The sequence below is a fragment of the Macaca mulatta genome, chromosome 4, assembly GCF_049350105.2.
Source record: "Macaca mulatta isolate MMU2019108-1 chromosome 4, T2T-MMU8v2.0, whole genome shotgun sequence".
In the NCBI taxonomy this organism is placed as follows: domain Eukaryota; kingdom Metazoa; phylum Chordata; class Mammalia; order Primates; family Cercopithecidae; genus Macaca; species Macaca mulatta.
This window is the reverse complement of record NC_133409.1, coordinates 150,784,374-150,800,742: the sequence shown is the minus strand read 5'-3', so window position 1 is coordinate 150,800,742 and position 16,369 is coordinate 150,784,374. Positions and strand designations below refer to the sequence as shown.

General features: G+C 47.3%; 2 protein-coding genes and 2 non-coding genes across 9 annotated transcripts; all 4 read right to left on the bottom strand.

Moving 5' to 3' along the window:
* Positions 1–2: 2 nt before the first annotated feature.
* DDX39B (DExD-box helicase 39B) lies at positions 3–11,647 on the bottom strand. 4 transcript variants are annotated; one of them, XM_015135918.3, is made up of 11 exons: positions 11,594–11,647; positions 9,967–10,309; positions 8,810–8,937; positions 8,451–8,543; positions 6,228–6,411; positions 5,099–5,217; positions 2,530–2,661; positions 1,052–1,161; positions 811–955; positions 537–684; positions 3–209 (listed from the first exon to the last, which is right to left on the bottom strand). In XM_015135918.3, the coding sequence occupies exons 2-11, from the start codon at positions 10,175–10,177 to the stop codon at positions 193–195; spliced, it is 1,287 nt and encodes a 428-aa protein (XP_014991404.1). In that variant the 5' UTR covers positions 10,178–10,309; positions 11,594–11,647; the 3' UTR covers positions 3–192. The 4 variants fall into 4 exon arrangements, with proteins under 4 accessions (XP_014991404.1, XP_077854977.1, XP_077854978.1 ...); XM_077998851.1 differs by having other exon boundaries at positions 9,967–10,179; NM_001047143.1 differs by lacking the exon at positions 11,594–11,647 and having other exon boundaries at positions 193–209; positions 9,967–10,177.
* On the bottom strand, positions 6,102–6,177 carry LOC114677863 (small nucleolar RNA SNORD83). Its single transcript, XR_003729292.2, has one exon. It is a non-coding gene; the product is annotated as a small nucleolar RNA SNORD83 (small nucleolar RNA).
* LOC114677862 (small nucleolar RNA SNORD83) lies at positions 10,747–10,824 on the bottom strand. Its single transcript, XR_003729291.1, has one exon. It is a non-coding gene; the product is annotated as a small nucleolar RNA SNORD83 (small nucleolar RNA).
* A 2,402-nt stretch (positions 11,648–14,049) lies between the features above and the next one.
* Positions 14,050–16,355, bottom strand: ATP6V1G2 (ATPase H+ transporting V1 subunit G2). 3 transcript variants are annotated; one of them, XM_077998861.1, is made up of 3 exons: positions 16,204–16,355; positions 15,684–15,784; positions 14,050–15,159 (listed from the first exon to the last, which is right to left on the bottom strand). In XM_077998861.1, the coding sequence occupies exons 2-3, from the start codon at positions 15,741–15,743 to the stop codon at positions 14,986–14,988; spliced, it is 234 nt and encodes a 77-aa protein (XP_077854987.1). In that variant the 5' UTR covers positions 15,744–15,784; positions 16,204–16,355; the 3' UTR covers positions 14,050–14,985. The 3 variants fall into 3 exon arrangements, with proteins under 3 accessions (XP_077854987.1, XP_077854986.1, NP_001040610.1); XM_077998860.1 differs by lacking the exon at positions 16,204–16,355 and adding an exon at positions 16,050–16,167 and having other exon boundaries at positions 14,050–15,117; positions 15,762–15,784; NM_001047145.1 differs by lacking the exon at positions 16,204–16,355 and adding an exon at positions 16,050–16,131 and having other exon boundaries at positions 14,986–15,159.
* Between the last annotated feature and the right edge of the window lie 14 nt (positions 16,356–16,369).

The window sequence follows — 16,369 nt, the reverse complement described above, 5'->3', positions numbered from 1 at the left end:
TGTTTCATTTTTAGTTTTGTTAAAAAAAATTCTGACAAATCAGAAATGGGGGTTCAGGAGTGGTGGTGATGCAAAAGATGGAAGCCATGGGGTGGGGGCTGTCAGGGGTGGGGGCAGTAGTGTCTCCTTCACCCCCACCCTGGTGTCCTCTCCTGAAGGACAGACGGTCACATTCCAGAATGGGCGAGTCTTCTACCGTGTCTGTTCAACTAAGGAGAAAACATAGCATGGTCAGAATAAGGCATGAAAAGGGGAAAGCAAGGCAGGAACACACAGCGCACATGCAGATGCTGGTGTACTATGTGGGTTCAGAGAACAGATGTGGGGGTGAGGGAAGGGATGTAATACGATGAGAGAAGACAGAGACCCCACATAAAGGTCAGGAAAGCATCCCAACACAGCATCAAAGATCAGGGGGCATGAACCAGCCAAGTGTCCATTATGCATCAGGTGCCAATGATCTAAGTGATGGGATTTAGGACAAACACACTAAGGAACAGGGAGGACCTAAAGGGTTTCATGAGATCAGTACTCACTGTAGGAGGAGATGTCTATCTCATCAGGCAGCTCACTAATATTGACCTCAAAGCGATCCTGCACATCATTGAGGATCTTGGCATCATTCTCATCGGACACAAATGTGATAGCCAAGCCCTTGGTGCCAAACCGGCCTGCTCTGGCCACCTGGAAGGAGACAGAGGGTAGCACTGGAAGATCAAAGAGGAAAGAGATCCAGAGGCAGGGATGAAGATGTACAAATAGAAAAGAAGGGAATGGGAGAGTGGGATTTCTTCAGCCTGTGGGGTTTACCCGATGTAGGTAGGTGTCAGAATCCTCAGGCATGTCATAATTAAAAGCAATGTTCACCCGCTCGATGTCCATGCCTCGGCCAAATAGGTTGGTAGCCACAAGAATTCGTCGTTGAAAATCTTTAAACTGCTGATACCGAGAAAGCCTTTGTGAGAAAGGAAATTTTAAAAATGTTGAGATGCCCTTCTCTCAACTGTCTTTCTCCCAAAGACACAAAATATCTTTCCCATCTTCAACTCACCTCTCCTCCTGGGGCATCCCACGGTGGATGGCAATGGCTGGAAAGTTCTGCTCCACCAGTAGCTGGGCCAAGGCAATGCACCGCTGCACAGACTTCACAAAGATCACCACCTGTTGTGGGGTGGGGTGGGAGGTGGGGGGGTCGCGAATTGGGGGAATAGGAGTCCATAGTGTGTGTGAGACATTACATGGGAGAGAGGAGTTTCTAGTAATTACGTTCTCAGGAATTCCTCTTCATCTCTCTTATTCCCCCATTATATATTTAGAGCAGAAGAGGAAATATAACTTTATTTTAGCACTGATTTTTCCCTAGGGAGGCTGGCCTCTGAGGTAGCACAAAGTTCAGAAACCAAAACTGCCAGACATGGTAGGAGACAAGGATGAGATCACCTCATGAAAAAGTGATAAAAAACTAGAATTAAGATCTGGGGGGGTAACTGATATTCCTGCTCACCAAAACATTAAACCTAAGGGAGCTATCCTAATTCTATAAAGTAGTTTTAAGTGCAAATAGGCCACTCACAAGTATATTAATGAAACACTTTTTTGACATGGGGTCACTGTCCCCCAGACTGGAGTGCAGTGGTGCAATCGTGGGTCACTGCAGCCTACACCTCCTGGGCTCAAGAGATCCTTCCACCTCAGCATCCCAAGTAGCTGGGACCACAGGTGCACACCACCACACCCAACTCCTTTCTTTTTTTTTTTACTATTTGTAGAGATGGGCCTCTCTCTGTTACCCATGCTGGTCTTGAAGTTCTGGGCTCAAGCGATGTTCCTGCCTCAGCCTCCCAAAGTACTGGGATTTATGGGCATGAGCCACTGCCCTGCACCCAGTCACAAATGCTTCTCTTGAATAAGCAGTTATTAGAGGAATTAAACATGTAAGAACCCTAACTTGCCCCCCAAAATCATTTCAAGCCTTTAACAACTTCCTAAAACCTTTCAAGGACTTTTGGAGACAAGGTCTCACTCCACTGCCCAAGCTGGAGCACAGTAGTGCAATCATAGTTCACTGCAGCCTCAATCTCCTGGGCTCAAGCTATCCTCCCACCTCAGCCACCAGAGTATCTGGGACTACAGGCATACACCACCACACCTGGCTAACTTTTTCTTCTTTGGTAGTGAAGTTTCGCCATGTTGCCCAGACTGGTCTCAAAGTCCTAGACTCAAGTGATCCACCTGCCTCAGTCTCCCAAAGTGCTGGGAGTACACACATAAGCCACCGTACCTGGCCAAGGATCTTAACTTTTGAAGTTTATTTTCCTTGAGGTTATTGAGGACATACATATCCATGCCAACCACAGAATAGAAAAGCAGCTTCCACCTTACTCATGCTCAGCCCCTAATGTTTACACCCTCATAATTCTCTCCCACATCACACATGTGATTTCCTCAATAAAAGTGTACTTAATATCCAGGTTTCTGCTACAGCTGGAGTGCTCCAATGCTCATCCCCCTACTGGACGTGTAACTGACCTGGTTGAACTCAAGGACATCCAGAAGGTCAAAGAGCTTCCGGTTCTTCTCGTTGTCCTTCAGTTTCACGTAGTACTGCTGCAACCCATGCAGCGTCAACTTCGTCTCATCATCCACGAAGATCTCCATTGGCTGGGGGGGAGGAAGGGGTGGGGAACGGGAGGAGGGCAGAGTGGGGGGGTTAAACCTGGGGGGGTGGAGGAAGCTGATCTCCAATACACCCCATGGGGGGATGGGGAGGAAAGAGAAGATTGAAAACCCCACCCCACTCCCAAAACTACCCATATTTTACTGTGGTCTCTCTCACATTACATCTAATTTCCTTCCTATCAGAGGGGTTTTAAGACTGCCCAACTAAAAACTATCATGGGAAAGAAACTGCAAATGAAGTAAAGGAGCAGTGAAACCACCCAATGGCACAGATGCCACTACCTCAAATAGAGGTGGGAGAAGAAAGAAAAAATGTGGAAGATGATTCTCAAAGGGAGAGCAAGGCCCAAACGTCTGGGAAATGATGGGAGGCAGTGACTCAAGGTCAGAATAACTCCATCACAGCTGCTTGTAAGAACATGGGGTGGGGGCAGGACAACTGCTCCATTTGATTCTCCTACTTCAACTAAGAGAATCTCATATACATTAGGAAAGTGGATGTCAATTTTAAGATCAGAACACTGCAATGGACAGTCAAAATGCCACTTAAGGAGAAACAAAAATTACTCAAGATAAGTAACTTGCCGTCAGACCACAACAGGATAATTTTAGATGAGACTGGTCTCTTCACTAAGAATTAAACCATCTACAGGTTTACAGGGAAGGTATCAGTAAGTGGTATTAAAAAACCAAATTCAGAGCAGGCAGATATGCTTTTAAGGGACAGGATCTCACCATGTTGCCCAGGCTGGAGTGCAGTGGCTATTCACTGGCACAATCATAGCACATTATAGCCTCAAATTCCTGGGCTCAAGTGATCCTCCTGCTTCAGTCTCCCGAATAGCTGGGACTACAGGCACACACCATTATACCTCACTGCATTCATCTTTAAAATTTAAAAACCCCCTGAAGGGGAGGAGAGTAACAAAGACAGAAATTACCACAACTCCAAAATACAACTTTCCTAACACTTTTGTACTTCTCTGGGGGAAGATAGTTAATATTAAGACCCAGAGGACAAAATAGGAAAGGATGGGTATGTCATGGGAAAAAACAGAAGCCCAATCCCAAAAGGCAGGTTTTGATACAGGGTCTTACTCTATCACCCAGGCTGGAGTACAGTGGCACAATTACAGCTTACTGCCGCCTCCGTGTCCCAAGCTCAAGCAAACCCTCCTGCCTTAGCCTCCCAAGTAGCTGGGACTACAGGCATGCGCCACCACGCCTGGTTTTTCTGGTAGAGACAAAGTCTTACTACACTGCCCAGGCTAGTCTCAAATTCTTGGGCTCAAGCAATCCTCCCATCTTGGCCTCCCAAAGCACTGGGATTAGAGGTGAGCCACCAGGCCCAGCCAAGGCAGGCTTTCTAAAGAGAAGTTCCATGGCCTTCTTCAAATCTCATTCTAGCCCCAAATAAAGCTAAAGAGTTATCATCCCACGGGAAGGAACACTGCAGGGAGAACACACTCCACTGCTTATGCAATTGGCCCCACCTAGCCCCAAACCCTAACACCCACCCGATTACATCCACTTTACCTTTCCTATGTCCCTCTCCTCTGAGTATTAAAAAAAACAAAAAAATTTTTTAAGGAAAAAAAAAAAAAATCTACCACCCCATTGAGGACACCCCTCCCCAACACATATGGGGGGAAACGGGGCACGGCACGCGTTGGGTTCAGGAAAAAAACCGGGAACGGAAAAAGAGGCTGGTTTGGTCCTCAGCTTCCTGGTCAGGTTTCCCCGCGGCCTCCGCTGCCGCCATCCACCGCTGGGTGCCGTCTGCATTCCCTCGCCGCGCCACGGTGCTTCTCTGTTGCCGGCTCACATCAACCGAGGTTCCAGATGGGTGCAAGGAGATGTGGGTGGGAAGGAGTAGGGTATCGGGGATTGAGGTGCCAAAGGCCCCCACCCCTGGAGGTGGGGAAGGGGAGGATTCATTTGTGCTGATGCTCTTCTTTTGGACATGCCCTGCCATCTGTCTGTCCCTCTCTTGCTCTCCTGCCACCGGAAAGTAGGAGTTTTGGTGAGCAGAAGGCTCCAGCTGTATGCTCGACGCCACCTTGACAGTGCGTGGCTGTAGGGGGCACGTAAGAGACGATGGGTGGGTGGTAGGGCAGAAAAATTCTGCCCTCCCCCAAAGGGAGAAGAGGTTCAAAAATGTTGTGATTTTTGAAAAAGTCGAACACTACCCGCTCTCACATTAACCCGACCAAGTCTTCCGGAGTTTCCCTGGCACCCGCGCAGACCCTAACACTAGCTGTCTCTGCTTCTGTATGTCTCTTCAAGGAGTCATTACTCCCAGTTGGGCACAAGCCGCCTTCTTGGCACTTGAATGACAAGGGAGTCTGAGGAAGAGGGCGAGGAAGGGGAGGAGGCAGCGGGCGGGGAGTGGAGGGAGAGAAGGTAGAAGGGTATTTACATCTTGCATGAACTTGCGGCAGACTGGACGGATCTCTTTGCTCAAGGTAGCACTGAACATCATGACCTGCTTCTCGTGGGGGGTCATGCGAAAAATTTCCTGGACATCCCGACGCATGTCTACAAGAACAAGGAAAAAAATTGTAGGAGAAAATAAGCAAGTATGATAAACAAAGATTAGAGGTAGACTTTCCAGTGAGGTGAAGATTGCTGGAAATAGTAATAACACAACGGAAAAAGCAATGGACTTGGAATCAAGAATTGGGATCAGATTCCAGCTGTTCGTTTTAACCAAGCAAGAAATAAGATAAAACCCCAAAGTTCCCAACTATAAAACGGGGACAAAGCCCAGTGCAGACGCTCTCAAGGCCTTCGAAACATGCTTTACAGGCCCTTCTCCCAATCCTTTCCTGTCCAAGCCCCAGCCAGCCCTCAGGAGACTACAAGTATCAACCATATATTACATTCCAGGTAGCAGAGTCCATCTATGACTCTCTGGATCACTTTTCTATCAACTCAGGCAAATATGACATTGCTACCTGGAGCCCACCTTTGTAACTCACCACACTGAATTGCCGAAGACCATTTGTAATGACTTATGGGGCCTATGTCCAACCCCACACTCATTCACCAAGATTCAAATCTTACAGAAAAAACTTCCATTAACCCCACTTGACACACTAGAATACCACACCACACGAACTGCTACACTCTCTACATTAATCCCAGACCTGAGTCTAGAAACTTATTCAGCTATAAATTCTGACTGTAAATGCTGTGCTGGAGATGCCAGAAGGGTACTGTCTTCTCTTTCAGTTTAGAATCTCCCCTATGACTTCCAGTATAGGAATCTATAATGAAAACGATGGTGGTGGTGATAACTTAGGCCTGAAATTACCGAAGTCCCCTATTCTCAAAGATTAAAAACAAAAATCATAGAAAGATGATAGATGACATCCTTTACTGTGCTTAAAAGCATAATAAAGCCCAACCAGGGAACCCAGAACCATCAGTCATGGGTGATAGATAAGAGTCGTCCTTGCACTGAGGCGCTCCTGTTTCAAATAAACATCATTTGGCTCCAAAGAACAACTCCCCAGCATTAGCCAAGTCCCAGCACTGCCACTCACCGAGCTGTTCAAGCATCTTATCACATTCATCCAAAATAAAGTGTTTAATGTGTTTGAGGTTGAGGCTCTTATTTCGAGCCAGGGCTAGGATACGGCCTGGAGTCCCCACGACGATATGCGGGCAGTTCTTCTTCAGCACCTCTTCATCCTTCTTGATAGACAGACCACCAAAAAAAACAGCAACCTGCCGAGAGCCAGGAGCAAAGAGTCTCAAAAAAGAGGAAGGAAAGAGTCCAATCCCCCCAGAGTTCCCACTGTTTGAGCTAAACCAATTTTTAGCATGTTTCAAAACTAAAACGAACTCTAGAGGTCACCTAATTTAGAAATGTTATGTCCCCCCACCAAACACTGAGGGTGACTGCCTAAAGTTACATAGCTAGTCGGAGCAGTCAGGACAATAATTCAGTTCTTCTGACTTAATCTAACCGTCTTCCTTCATTTATGAGGCCAAGCCTCATTTTAAAAATAAAGGAGTCAGGTGTGGTGGCGCACGCCTATAACTCCAGCTACTCGGGAGGCAGAGGTTGCGGTGAACCAAGATCTCACCATTGTACTCCAGCCTGGGCAACAAGAGTGATATTCCGTCTCTAAATAAATAAATAAATAAATAAAATAAAGCCAGGCCCGGTGGTTCACGCCTGTAATCCCAGCAGTTTGGGAAGTCGAGGCAGGTGGATCACTTGAAGCCAGGCGTTCAAGACCAGCCTGGCCAACATGGTGAAACCCCATCTCTTCTAAAATACAATATTTACAAATTTACTACTAAAATACAAAAACTACAAAACTTAGCCAGGAGGCTGAGGAAGGAGAATCGCTTGAATGCAGGAAGTGGAGATTGCAGTGAGGCGAGATTGAGCCATTGTACTCCAGGCTAGATGACAGAGCGAGACTCCATCTCAAAAAATAAAAAATAAATAAATAAAGGACGGCAAGAAATTACCAGGATTAGTATAAAGTACCACAAAAAAACACATGGAACATTAAGTTTTCCTAAATAAACCCAGAATCTCAAACTCCTTCATACAAACCCCATGAAATTACTGCTTTGGGTGAAATATTATCACTTCATGTTAAAACCATTAGGTGAATAGTTGGTTAGGGATCTGGGCCTTGGTACAGTGTCAAATAACACCAGAAACTCTAGTTTTAAGGGGGAAAAGAATGACCATGGAATCAGACTGTCACGATGCTAATCCTATGGTAAACCTAAAGTCACTAATGAGGCCAGGCACAGTGGCTCACACCTGTAATCCCAGCACTTTGGGAGGCCGAGGTGGGTGGATCACTTGAGGTCAGGAGTTCGAGACCAGCCTGGCCAACATGGCGAAACCCTGTCACTACCAAAAAAAAAAAAAAAAAATTAGCCGGGTATGATGGCACACTGTAGTCCCAGCCACTCAGCAGGTTGAAGCAGGAGAATCGCTTGAACCTGGGAGGTGCAGGCTGCAGTGAGCTGAGATCGCACCACTACACTCACAGCCCAGGGGACGCAGCAAGACTCCATCTCAAAACAAATAAATAAAAATAAAAATAACTAACATAAGTCAACCCGATTTCTGGCATAACAGGAGATACAGCATCACCTATGAAGGATAATTGCCAAAAATGCTTAACTTCAATCAGATTTTTTTTTTTTGAGATGGGAGTCTCACTCTGTCACCCAGGCTGGAGTGTAGTGGCACAATCTCAGCTCACTATAACCTCTGCTTCCTGGGTTCAAGCGATTCTCCTGCCTCAGCCTCCCAAGTAGGTAGGACTACAGGTGTGTGCCACCACGCCCGGCTAATTTTTGCATTTTTAGTAGAGACAGGGTTTCATCGCATTGGCCACACTGGTCTCGAACTCCTGACCTCAAATGATCCACATGCCTTGGCCTCCCAAAGTGCTGAGATTACAGGTGTAAGCCGCTGCGCACTTGGCCAGAATCCTCAATATTCACACACCCCTGAAGCTGTTTTAAAGTTTCTGGCTTTCTCTGCCACACACCCCAAAATTACCAAACTGATAGGATTCAAAGTCAGTATAAAGTAGTAAAAAAAGGGTGGTCTCGGTTAAGCATCATCCATAGCCCAATTACGAATCCTCCCGTTACATAGGATCTTAACACTGTTAAACCATGGCAAACTAAAACTTCTCCAAAATTAAAGAGACTACTGGCCTACAAGTTTCTTATCCCTCCAACTTGCCACACCCTCACTCTGAGGTCTCTTTACCTCGGCTTACCTTGACATTGGGCATGTATTTAGAGAAGCGCTCATATTCCTTGCTGATCTGAAAAGCCAACTCCCGAGTGTGACACATCACCAGCACAGACACCTTAGGCAGGAAGTAGACCGAGACATACCATGAGTGTAGCCCTTCATCGTTCCCTCTAGGGAAGTGACTGACAAAAACACACCTGGGCCGATAATAAATGACTTCAATTCTGTGATCTAAATCACGAACCCCATGCTTGGATAGAACATTCCCCACAGCTGTCAGGTTGTCAAGGGTAACCGAGGTCATCATGTAGCTAGGACAAAAACACCCTTCCCTTATAGTCCTAACCAAAACCCCTTCCCCAGCACTCTCCCCAAATATACCTGCCCAGTAACTGGCTCCAGCTGTTGCAGTGTGGCCAACACAAACACTGCTGTCTTTCCCATGCCCGACTTGGCCTGGCACAGGACATCCATTCCCAGAATGGCCTGAGGGATGCACTCATGCTGGACTAAAAGTAGGGAGGAAAGATAAATTAGACTTCAGTCTCCAGATAACTCTACAACCTTTTTCATCATGCCAAGCCCATTTCTTACCACTCAATTCTCAAAATCTAGTATTTACCTGGTTCTTGCCAACTTCCAGACCCCTTTTTCCTCTCTCTGCTCAATTATATTCACCTCAAAATCAGACTCTCCTAATTCATCCCAGCTTTGGCCTCCTCCAGATCTAGGCCTTCCCAGTCCTACTAACAGCCCCCTTGCATCTACCAACCGCTCACCTTCAATGCTCCTGGCTCTGTCCTTATTTTTCTTAATCTGTAACAATTCATGACATCTGAATACCTGCTAAAGACATTTCTCCTACTTAGGTTGCCATACTTCGGGTCACATAACAACAACCCGGGACAAAATGAAGGACTTGGTACCTGACCCAGAAGCCAGTCATCTCTAAACCAGTCATAGAGGTTTCCAGAGGCCACAGTTGGCCTGGCCCAACAGAGGGAGACTACAGGTCCAATCAGGACCTTTCTGGAAATTTAAAATTACAAGTCAAATGACAAAATTAAAAATAAGCAGACAAAAGAAGTCAGTCACAAGAATGAATGGCAGACCTAGAAGCTACTTTTGGATAATTAGCACTTTGGTGCTATCATGAAAGAAAGAACAAGTCTGTATAATCCTCCTCTATCCAAAATCGTTTTCGATACTTATCTCCTGATTTTTTTTTTCCTCACTGTCTCCCCGGCTGGTGTACAGTAGTGCAATCACGGCTCACTGAAGCCTCAACCTTCACCTGCTTCGTTTAGTAGAGACAGGAGTCTCCCTATCTTGCCCAGGCTTCTCTTGCACTCGAGCTCAAGTGACCACCCCTCCTGCCTTGCCCTCCCAAAGCGCTGGGATTACAGGCGTGAGCCCCTGCACCTGACCCTGATCTAGCCTTAAGTATAAACTTTTACCACCTGAGCAACAACAAACACATCTTTTTATTGTACCCTTAAAGAGCCCAATGAGCACTACATGCCCAAGAGAAAATTTACCTTCTGACGGATGCTCAAAGCCACAGTCGACAATGGCCCGGAGCAACTCTGGCTTGAGCAGGAAGTCACGAAAGCCAGAGCTGTGGATGGAGACATAGGAGCCCTTGACATCCTTCTTGGCAGGGGCCTCAGCCCCATCTCCCCCAGCTGCTGTCTCCACCTCATCATCTTCATAGTCCAAGAGCTCATTGTCCACATCGTTCTCTGCCATAACTGGGCCGGCAGGGGAAGACGGGAAGGGGAATCTGGATGGGTTCTCGCAAAACAGGTGAAAACAAGGGGTGAAGAGTAGGGGATTGAGGAACAGCAAAGGAAAATAAAGATACTATTTCTAACAGAAGAGCTGGGGAGGGGGAAAAAAAAAAAAGCAAGACTTAGTCACGAGCAGAGCCTTCACCACCTCTTTTCCATTCCCAGTTCCCACTTTCCCTAAACTAGGAAACTTTTACATGGAAAAAAAAACAGATACACAACATAAAAACGAAAAGCAAATACAACAGAACAGAAAAAGCAGCACCAGCGAAAGTGGTTAGGACACAGGTTCCCAACAAGATTAGCAATCACAGTAGCGGAAACCAGAAAAGTTGGAAGGGGAAGACCAACTTATAAATTCTTAATCTGAAAATAAGTGAGGAAATATAATAGATAATAAAAGATAAAATATGATTAATAACTTAGTAAAGTGGAAAATGGAGATGACAAGCAGAGTCCTGGAAAGTCCTCAAAGGAAGACTGTGCTTTCCCTATTATAATCCCACCGTTATGGATGCCTAACTCAGCAGCCATCAGTCAAGGGTGATAGATGAGGGTCATCACTGCGCAAAGCGCTCATCTTTCGAAAAGAAAACATCATATGGCCGCCGTCCACCTCCCATAGCTCTCAGCCTCCCACTTCTCAGTATCCTCTCTTCCGTTGTTTAAGAAAGCCTTGTGTAATTAGCATGGGGGGGAGGGGCGGTGCAAGACAAATGGCTCGGCCACCAAAAACAAAAAAAATCCATGTCTCCACCCTACAATAACAAAGTTAATAGTTGACAGAGAAAGGCAATCCCCGCCCAGGCTTTAACAGGATCTTTACCAAGTGGTCTGACATCACTGTTGCGCTACGAAGGTGAGACTCCTTTTGGAGAAACATACAATGACACCAATAGTAAACACTTGTAAGGCACTCCAAATTAACTTGGGCGAGTCAAGGTGAGAAAAATCCAACTGGGCCCAAAAACCGGCTCCTCCTCCCAGTCCCACCGTGGGCCAAGAAAGGGCTCAAGAAAGGACAAGTAAGGTGATAAGAGCCCCGCCCTCCGCAAATACCAAGACCAAGGGACGCCTAGCGCCGCCTCTCATTGATGCTGAGGCCTCCAATATGAAAAGAACCTACTGGAAGAAGGGAGCAAAACGAACACAATGGCGCCGAGGACACCATCTTGGATTGGGCCCCCCCTTAGCTTCCCTTCCTTCCCCCAAGAGCTCTTTGCTCTCGAAAGGGATGCAAGCTACGGAAATGGGGAACCAACTAGGCCCCAGAGACCAGACGATCGCCTGTGAAAAGGGTATCAGGAACCCATGTGACGGGATGGGTGCGAAGAAGCGCAGATGGCAACGGATTGTAGTGAACGCCAAAGCTTACCTAAGAAGGCAGAGCGCGTATGGCGGCAGCAACAGCGACGAAGGAGGGAAATCTGCCTTCACTTCCGGTTGCAGGCTTCTCTCTACTCCAGCCTCCCGCCTTCTTGGCTGCAAGAGCGCAGGCGCAAGGGACCGGAAACGGGGCCTTCCGCGGTTGTACAGATCCGTGCGCTCCAGGCTTGCCTTTGGAAAATGCCTGTCTGAAATTTGTTTTAAAACCGTTTCTAACTTCCCTGCTACCGCCAGTAACAAAACGTATAAAGGAAACTAACGTTTCCTCCCACTGTTATCTTTCTTCTGTTGTCGTACTCCTCTCCATGCCTCTCATCTCTTCGTTTAGGTTTTTGCCATGCAGGTCTTCTCTCTAGGCACTCCATGGATGCGCGAGGAACCGGTGTGGCGAGGGCTGCGAGTTCCCACGGGGTCCTTGGCCCGGTAGTGAAGGTGACCTGAGGGCGGCTGGGCAAGCACTAGGAAACGGCAGGCCCTAGCTGAGGGGGGGGGCGTTGCCCGACTCTTTCCCAGTCGTGGGGCTAGTGGGCGGTATTTTCCCAAAAGGATGCCGTCCGAGGTAGCTGCGGCCCTAGGGCCAGGGAGTCAGGAAGGTGTTCTGAATCCGAGCGGGAAGACGGGGTCTGGATTCGGCCCCAAGTGTCAATAGTAGGGCTTGAGGGTTATACTACATTCCATTAATACTGTTTTTTTTTTTTTTTGTTTTGAGACAGAGTTTCGCTCTGTCGCCCAGGCTGGAGTGCAATGGCGTGGTCTCGGCTCACTGCAACCTCTGCTTCCTGGGTTCAAGCGATTCTCCTGCCTCAGCCTCCCAAGTAGCTAGGATTACAGGCGCCCGCTACCACGCCCAGCAAATTTTTAGTTTTTTAGTAGAGACGGGTTTTCACCCATGTATGACCTCAGGTGATCCACCTGCCTCGGCCTCCCAAAGTGCTGGGATTACAGGCGTGAGCCACCTCACCCGGCCCATTAATACTGTTAATTCGAGCAGAATGTTCTTGGCCCTACCCCAACAGCCCCATTGTTCAACCTGGATTTTTTTTCCTGAATGAAACATTTGCCATCCCTGTCTTTGAGATGGGGAGCTACAAAAGTAAGACCTGATGTCCTGCTGTGTAATAAAACAACAAACGTTTGACCCTCTCCCTGTTAGCACACTTAATCTTTTAATACTAAGGAGTAGGTACCGTTCTTGTCATCTTATTGACAGAAGCAAAGCAACATATCCCAAGCAGTACAGCTAGTGAGGTTACAGCCAGGATGCAAACATCTCTAATTCTCTATTGTATTCTGCCTCCCTGCTCAAAGAATCTGGTTAGTAAATACACTACGGGTTACCTTATTGGTTCAAATTCTTGGTGAAGCAAGCTTGTCTTCAGTGACAAAATGAAGTAACTAATTCAAGAATAGTGTCATAGAAGGTATTTTCCCACGTATCATTCAATTTATGCAAAAGTATCAACTGCCTCCCTTGTGCCACATGCTGTCCTAGGTTCTGGGGACACAGCAGTCAACAGCCCTTTTCTCACAGTGTTTACATTACAGGGAAGAAAACACATAAAGACAAATATAATGTCAAGTATCGATAAGTGTTCGGGGTCCAGTGGCTCAGGCCTGTAACCTAACCCTTGAGGAAGCCGAGGCCGAAGGATTGCTTGAGCCCAGGAGTTTCAGACCAGCCTGGGCAACAGTGAATCTCTACAAAAAATTTTAAAATTAGCTAGGCATAGTGGCACTCGCCCGTAATCCCAGCTACTCAGGAGGCTGAAGTGGGAGGATCATTTGAGTCCAGGAGGTCAAGGCTGCAATGAGCTGGAACTCTAGCCTGGGCAACACAGTGGGACCTTGTCTCAAAAAACCAGTAGCAGTAAGTGCTATGAAGAAAATGCAAGGTAAAGGGGCAAAGAGCACTTGCTCCTACATTCCAGCTTTTCTCTATAGTTGCCATCTATAGTCGTCAGATTCCCAAATGAGGAACCATGTTTCTCCCTTTAGAGAAATAATAAAGTACTACTTGTTCTTGTTTCCCCAACATGTTTCAAAGGATAGCCATTTGGGCTGTTTAGGGAATATGTAAACAAAAAACAAGAAAGTGACTGAATGCCGGGCGCAGTGGCTCACACCTCTAATCCCAGCACTTTGGGAGGCCGAGGCAGGTGGATCACTTGAGGTCAGGAGTTTGAGACCAGCCTGACCAACATGGTGAAACCCCATCTCTACTAAAAATACAAAAAATAGCCACGTGTGGTGGCACACACCCATAATTCCAGCTGCTTGGGAGGCTGAGACAGGAGAATCGCTTGAACCCGGGGGCAGAGGTTGCAGTGAGCCAAGATCGCGCCATTGTATTCCAGCCTGGGCAACAAGAGCAAAACTCCATCTCAAAAAAAAAGTGGCTGAAAATGAGAAATGATGAGGCAAAAGGAGGCTGCTTCAACTCACCAATTTATTTGCCAATAGTTATTTTATTGATACTTTTTTTATTGTTACAATGGTAAAGTAAGGTGTCAAGGATGTAGAAAGGAAGGGCATGCATATGAGGGAACACAGTATCATTTTAGATCTTGGAAAACAATGAGCATCTGATAAGTCTCTGGGGAAATAGGAAAGGAGGAAAATCCAATAAAGAGAAAGATCAGCATAAGAAAAACAAAGACAGCCTACAAAATGCAGTTATCTACCTGGAATTGTAAGCGAGGGGCTAAATGTAGTCATCTCCTCTTTTTGGAGATCAGAAGGTCTCTGGGAAAAGAGAAAAACCAATTATTCAGAAAATAACTAGGGTCACAGAATGAACAAGTGGAATTAGAGAGCCACTGATGGAAGTGAGGAAACAGCAGTGTAGGTTTTGGCCGGTGAGCAGGTGGTGGTAATAGTATCATAGGGTTGCTAATTATTGAATCACTGCTACTACATGGGAGGAACTGTGCTAGACTTTACAGAATGATTCCAAATCATTGAAGCAACCCTCACAAGGTAGGCATTATTATCATCCCAGTTTCACAGAGGAGGACATCGAGGCTACCAAGTTAAGTAGCTTGTCCTGGTTCCACAGCCAGCAAGCAACAGGGTCAAGAGAGGGGACCCACATCTGCGAGACACTGAAGTCAGGATGTTTTCCACATTCCTACTTCCCCATATTACAAATTTCACAGAGGGTTTAGGTGAGAATGACTTGGGAGTTTACAAAGTCCCAGTGAGGGTTAAAGAACAACAAGGAGATTCAGATGTGAGCAGGATATTTATAAGTGTCACAAGAAAATTATTGGATCCTGCCTCCCAGGATTTTTAGGGGATGGAAAGAAGACAGGGATTATGGTGGGAGGTGATTTTGATTGGAGGATTTCTTTGAGGGAGGGAACTGGCAGAAGGAGTCAGGCCCTAGGCAGAAATCCGGTAGTTGGGGTGGACTTGGGGCCTGACGTCGCAGACCATGCCAAGAAGCTGGGCCAGGACACGCTCTCGGTTTCTCTGCTGGGAGCTCTGCATGCCCTGCACCTGGCGCCTTGTAGCCTGCTCCACCTCAGCGGACAGGTTCCCCTGGGAACCCATGGCCTGGGGGGTAGGGAGAGGGGTGGAAGAGAGAAAGGGAAAAGCAGAAACAGAGAGACAAGGGTCCAGGCATATGAGGGGAAAGATCCTGAAACAAAGCCTAGAAGAAAGGCCCTCTCAGAAACCACCCCCATCCCACAGAAATATCCCAACACCAAAGAGATCAACCCTTTCCCCTTAGACCTAACATGCAACTTCACCCTAAAACAGACTGTAATATCCCCACCACCTCACCGTCCATGACCATAAAACTCTACCCTCCACCACAAATGTTAATCATACTCCACATAGATGTTATACTTTACACAGACTGTGACATTCCACCCATAAGCTCTATGTGGCCTTCAAAAATCCCAGACTCTCTTACATATCATCACAAAGTTTCACCAATGTTGTGGTCCCTGCCAGGGTCCCCTCAGCCTCAGCCCTCTGCCACCATATTTTCTTGTTGAGTCACCCTTACACACCTCACAAGATGTACCCACCAGCTTGCACTGGGGTCTCATACCAACTCTGCCTCAACTCACCGCCTGCTGCTTGCTCTGGAATTCCTGCTCTCGCTCTCTGCGGTATTGCTCCACCTCCATCTGTGCCTCCTCCTTTGCCTGCTTCAGTCGCCGGGCCTTCCCTGGAGGCAGAAGAAAGGACAGTGGGTGGGGTGGGCCCACACACACACACACATGTAATAGCAGGGGTCAGTCCCTTCCAGAAAGTTATACAGCCTTCTCTCAGCCAACCAGGGGCCAGATTCTAATATCCATCCATTTCTTCCCTCCTAACCAGCCTCCAGACCCTAGCTGTCTTCCCACCAGCCTTGGGTTTTCCCAAAATGTTTGCGTCCCCCACCCCCAATTTTCTTTCCAGACTCCTAAGGGAGGAAAGAGGAGACTCACTCTTTCTGGCATCTGCCACCTTCTCAGCTGCCCGCTTCTCAGCTTGCAGAAGCTGCTGGATACCCTGGGACTGACTGGCCATTTCTGTTGTTATGGCCAATGCTGTTTTGAATGCTGTGAAGGTACCAGATGGCTCCCACCCCCCACCGCTCACTTCTCCTCCTCCAGCTCGTTGCTACAGTCCTCCACTACCCCTGGGTCTTAGTGCTCCCCTTCTCACTCAGCCTACTGCACCGGGTGTTTCCCCCAATCTCATCCTCCTATTGATGACTGGTCCTGCTCTCTAGCACTTCTTGCTCAGGCAGTACCCAAAGGGGCCG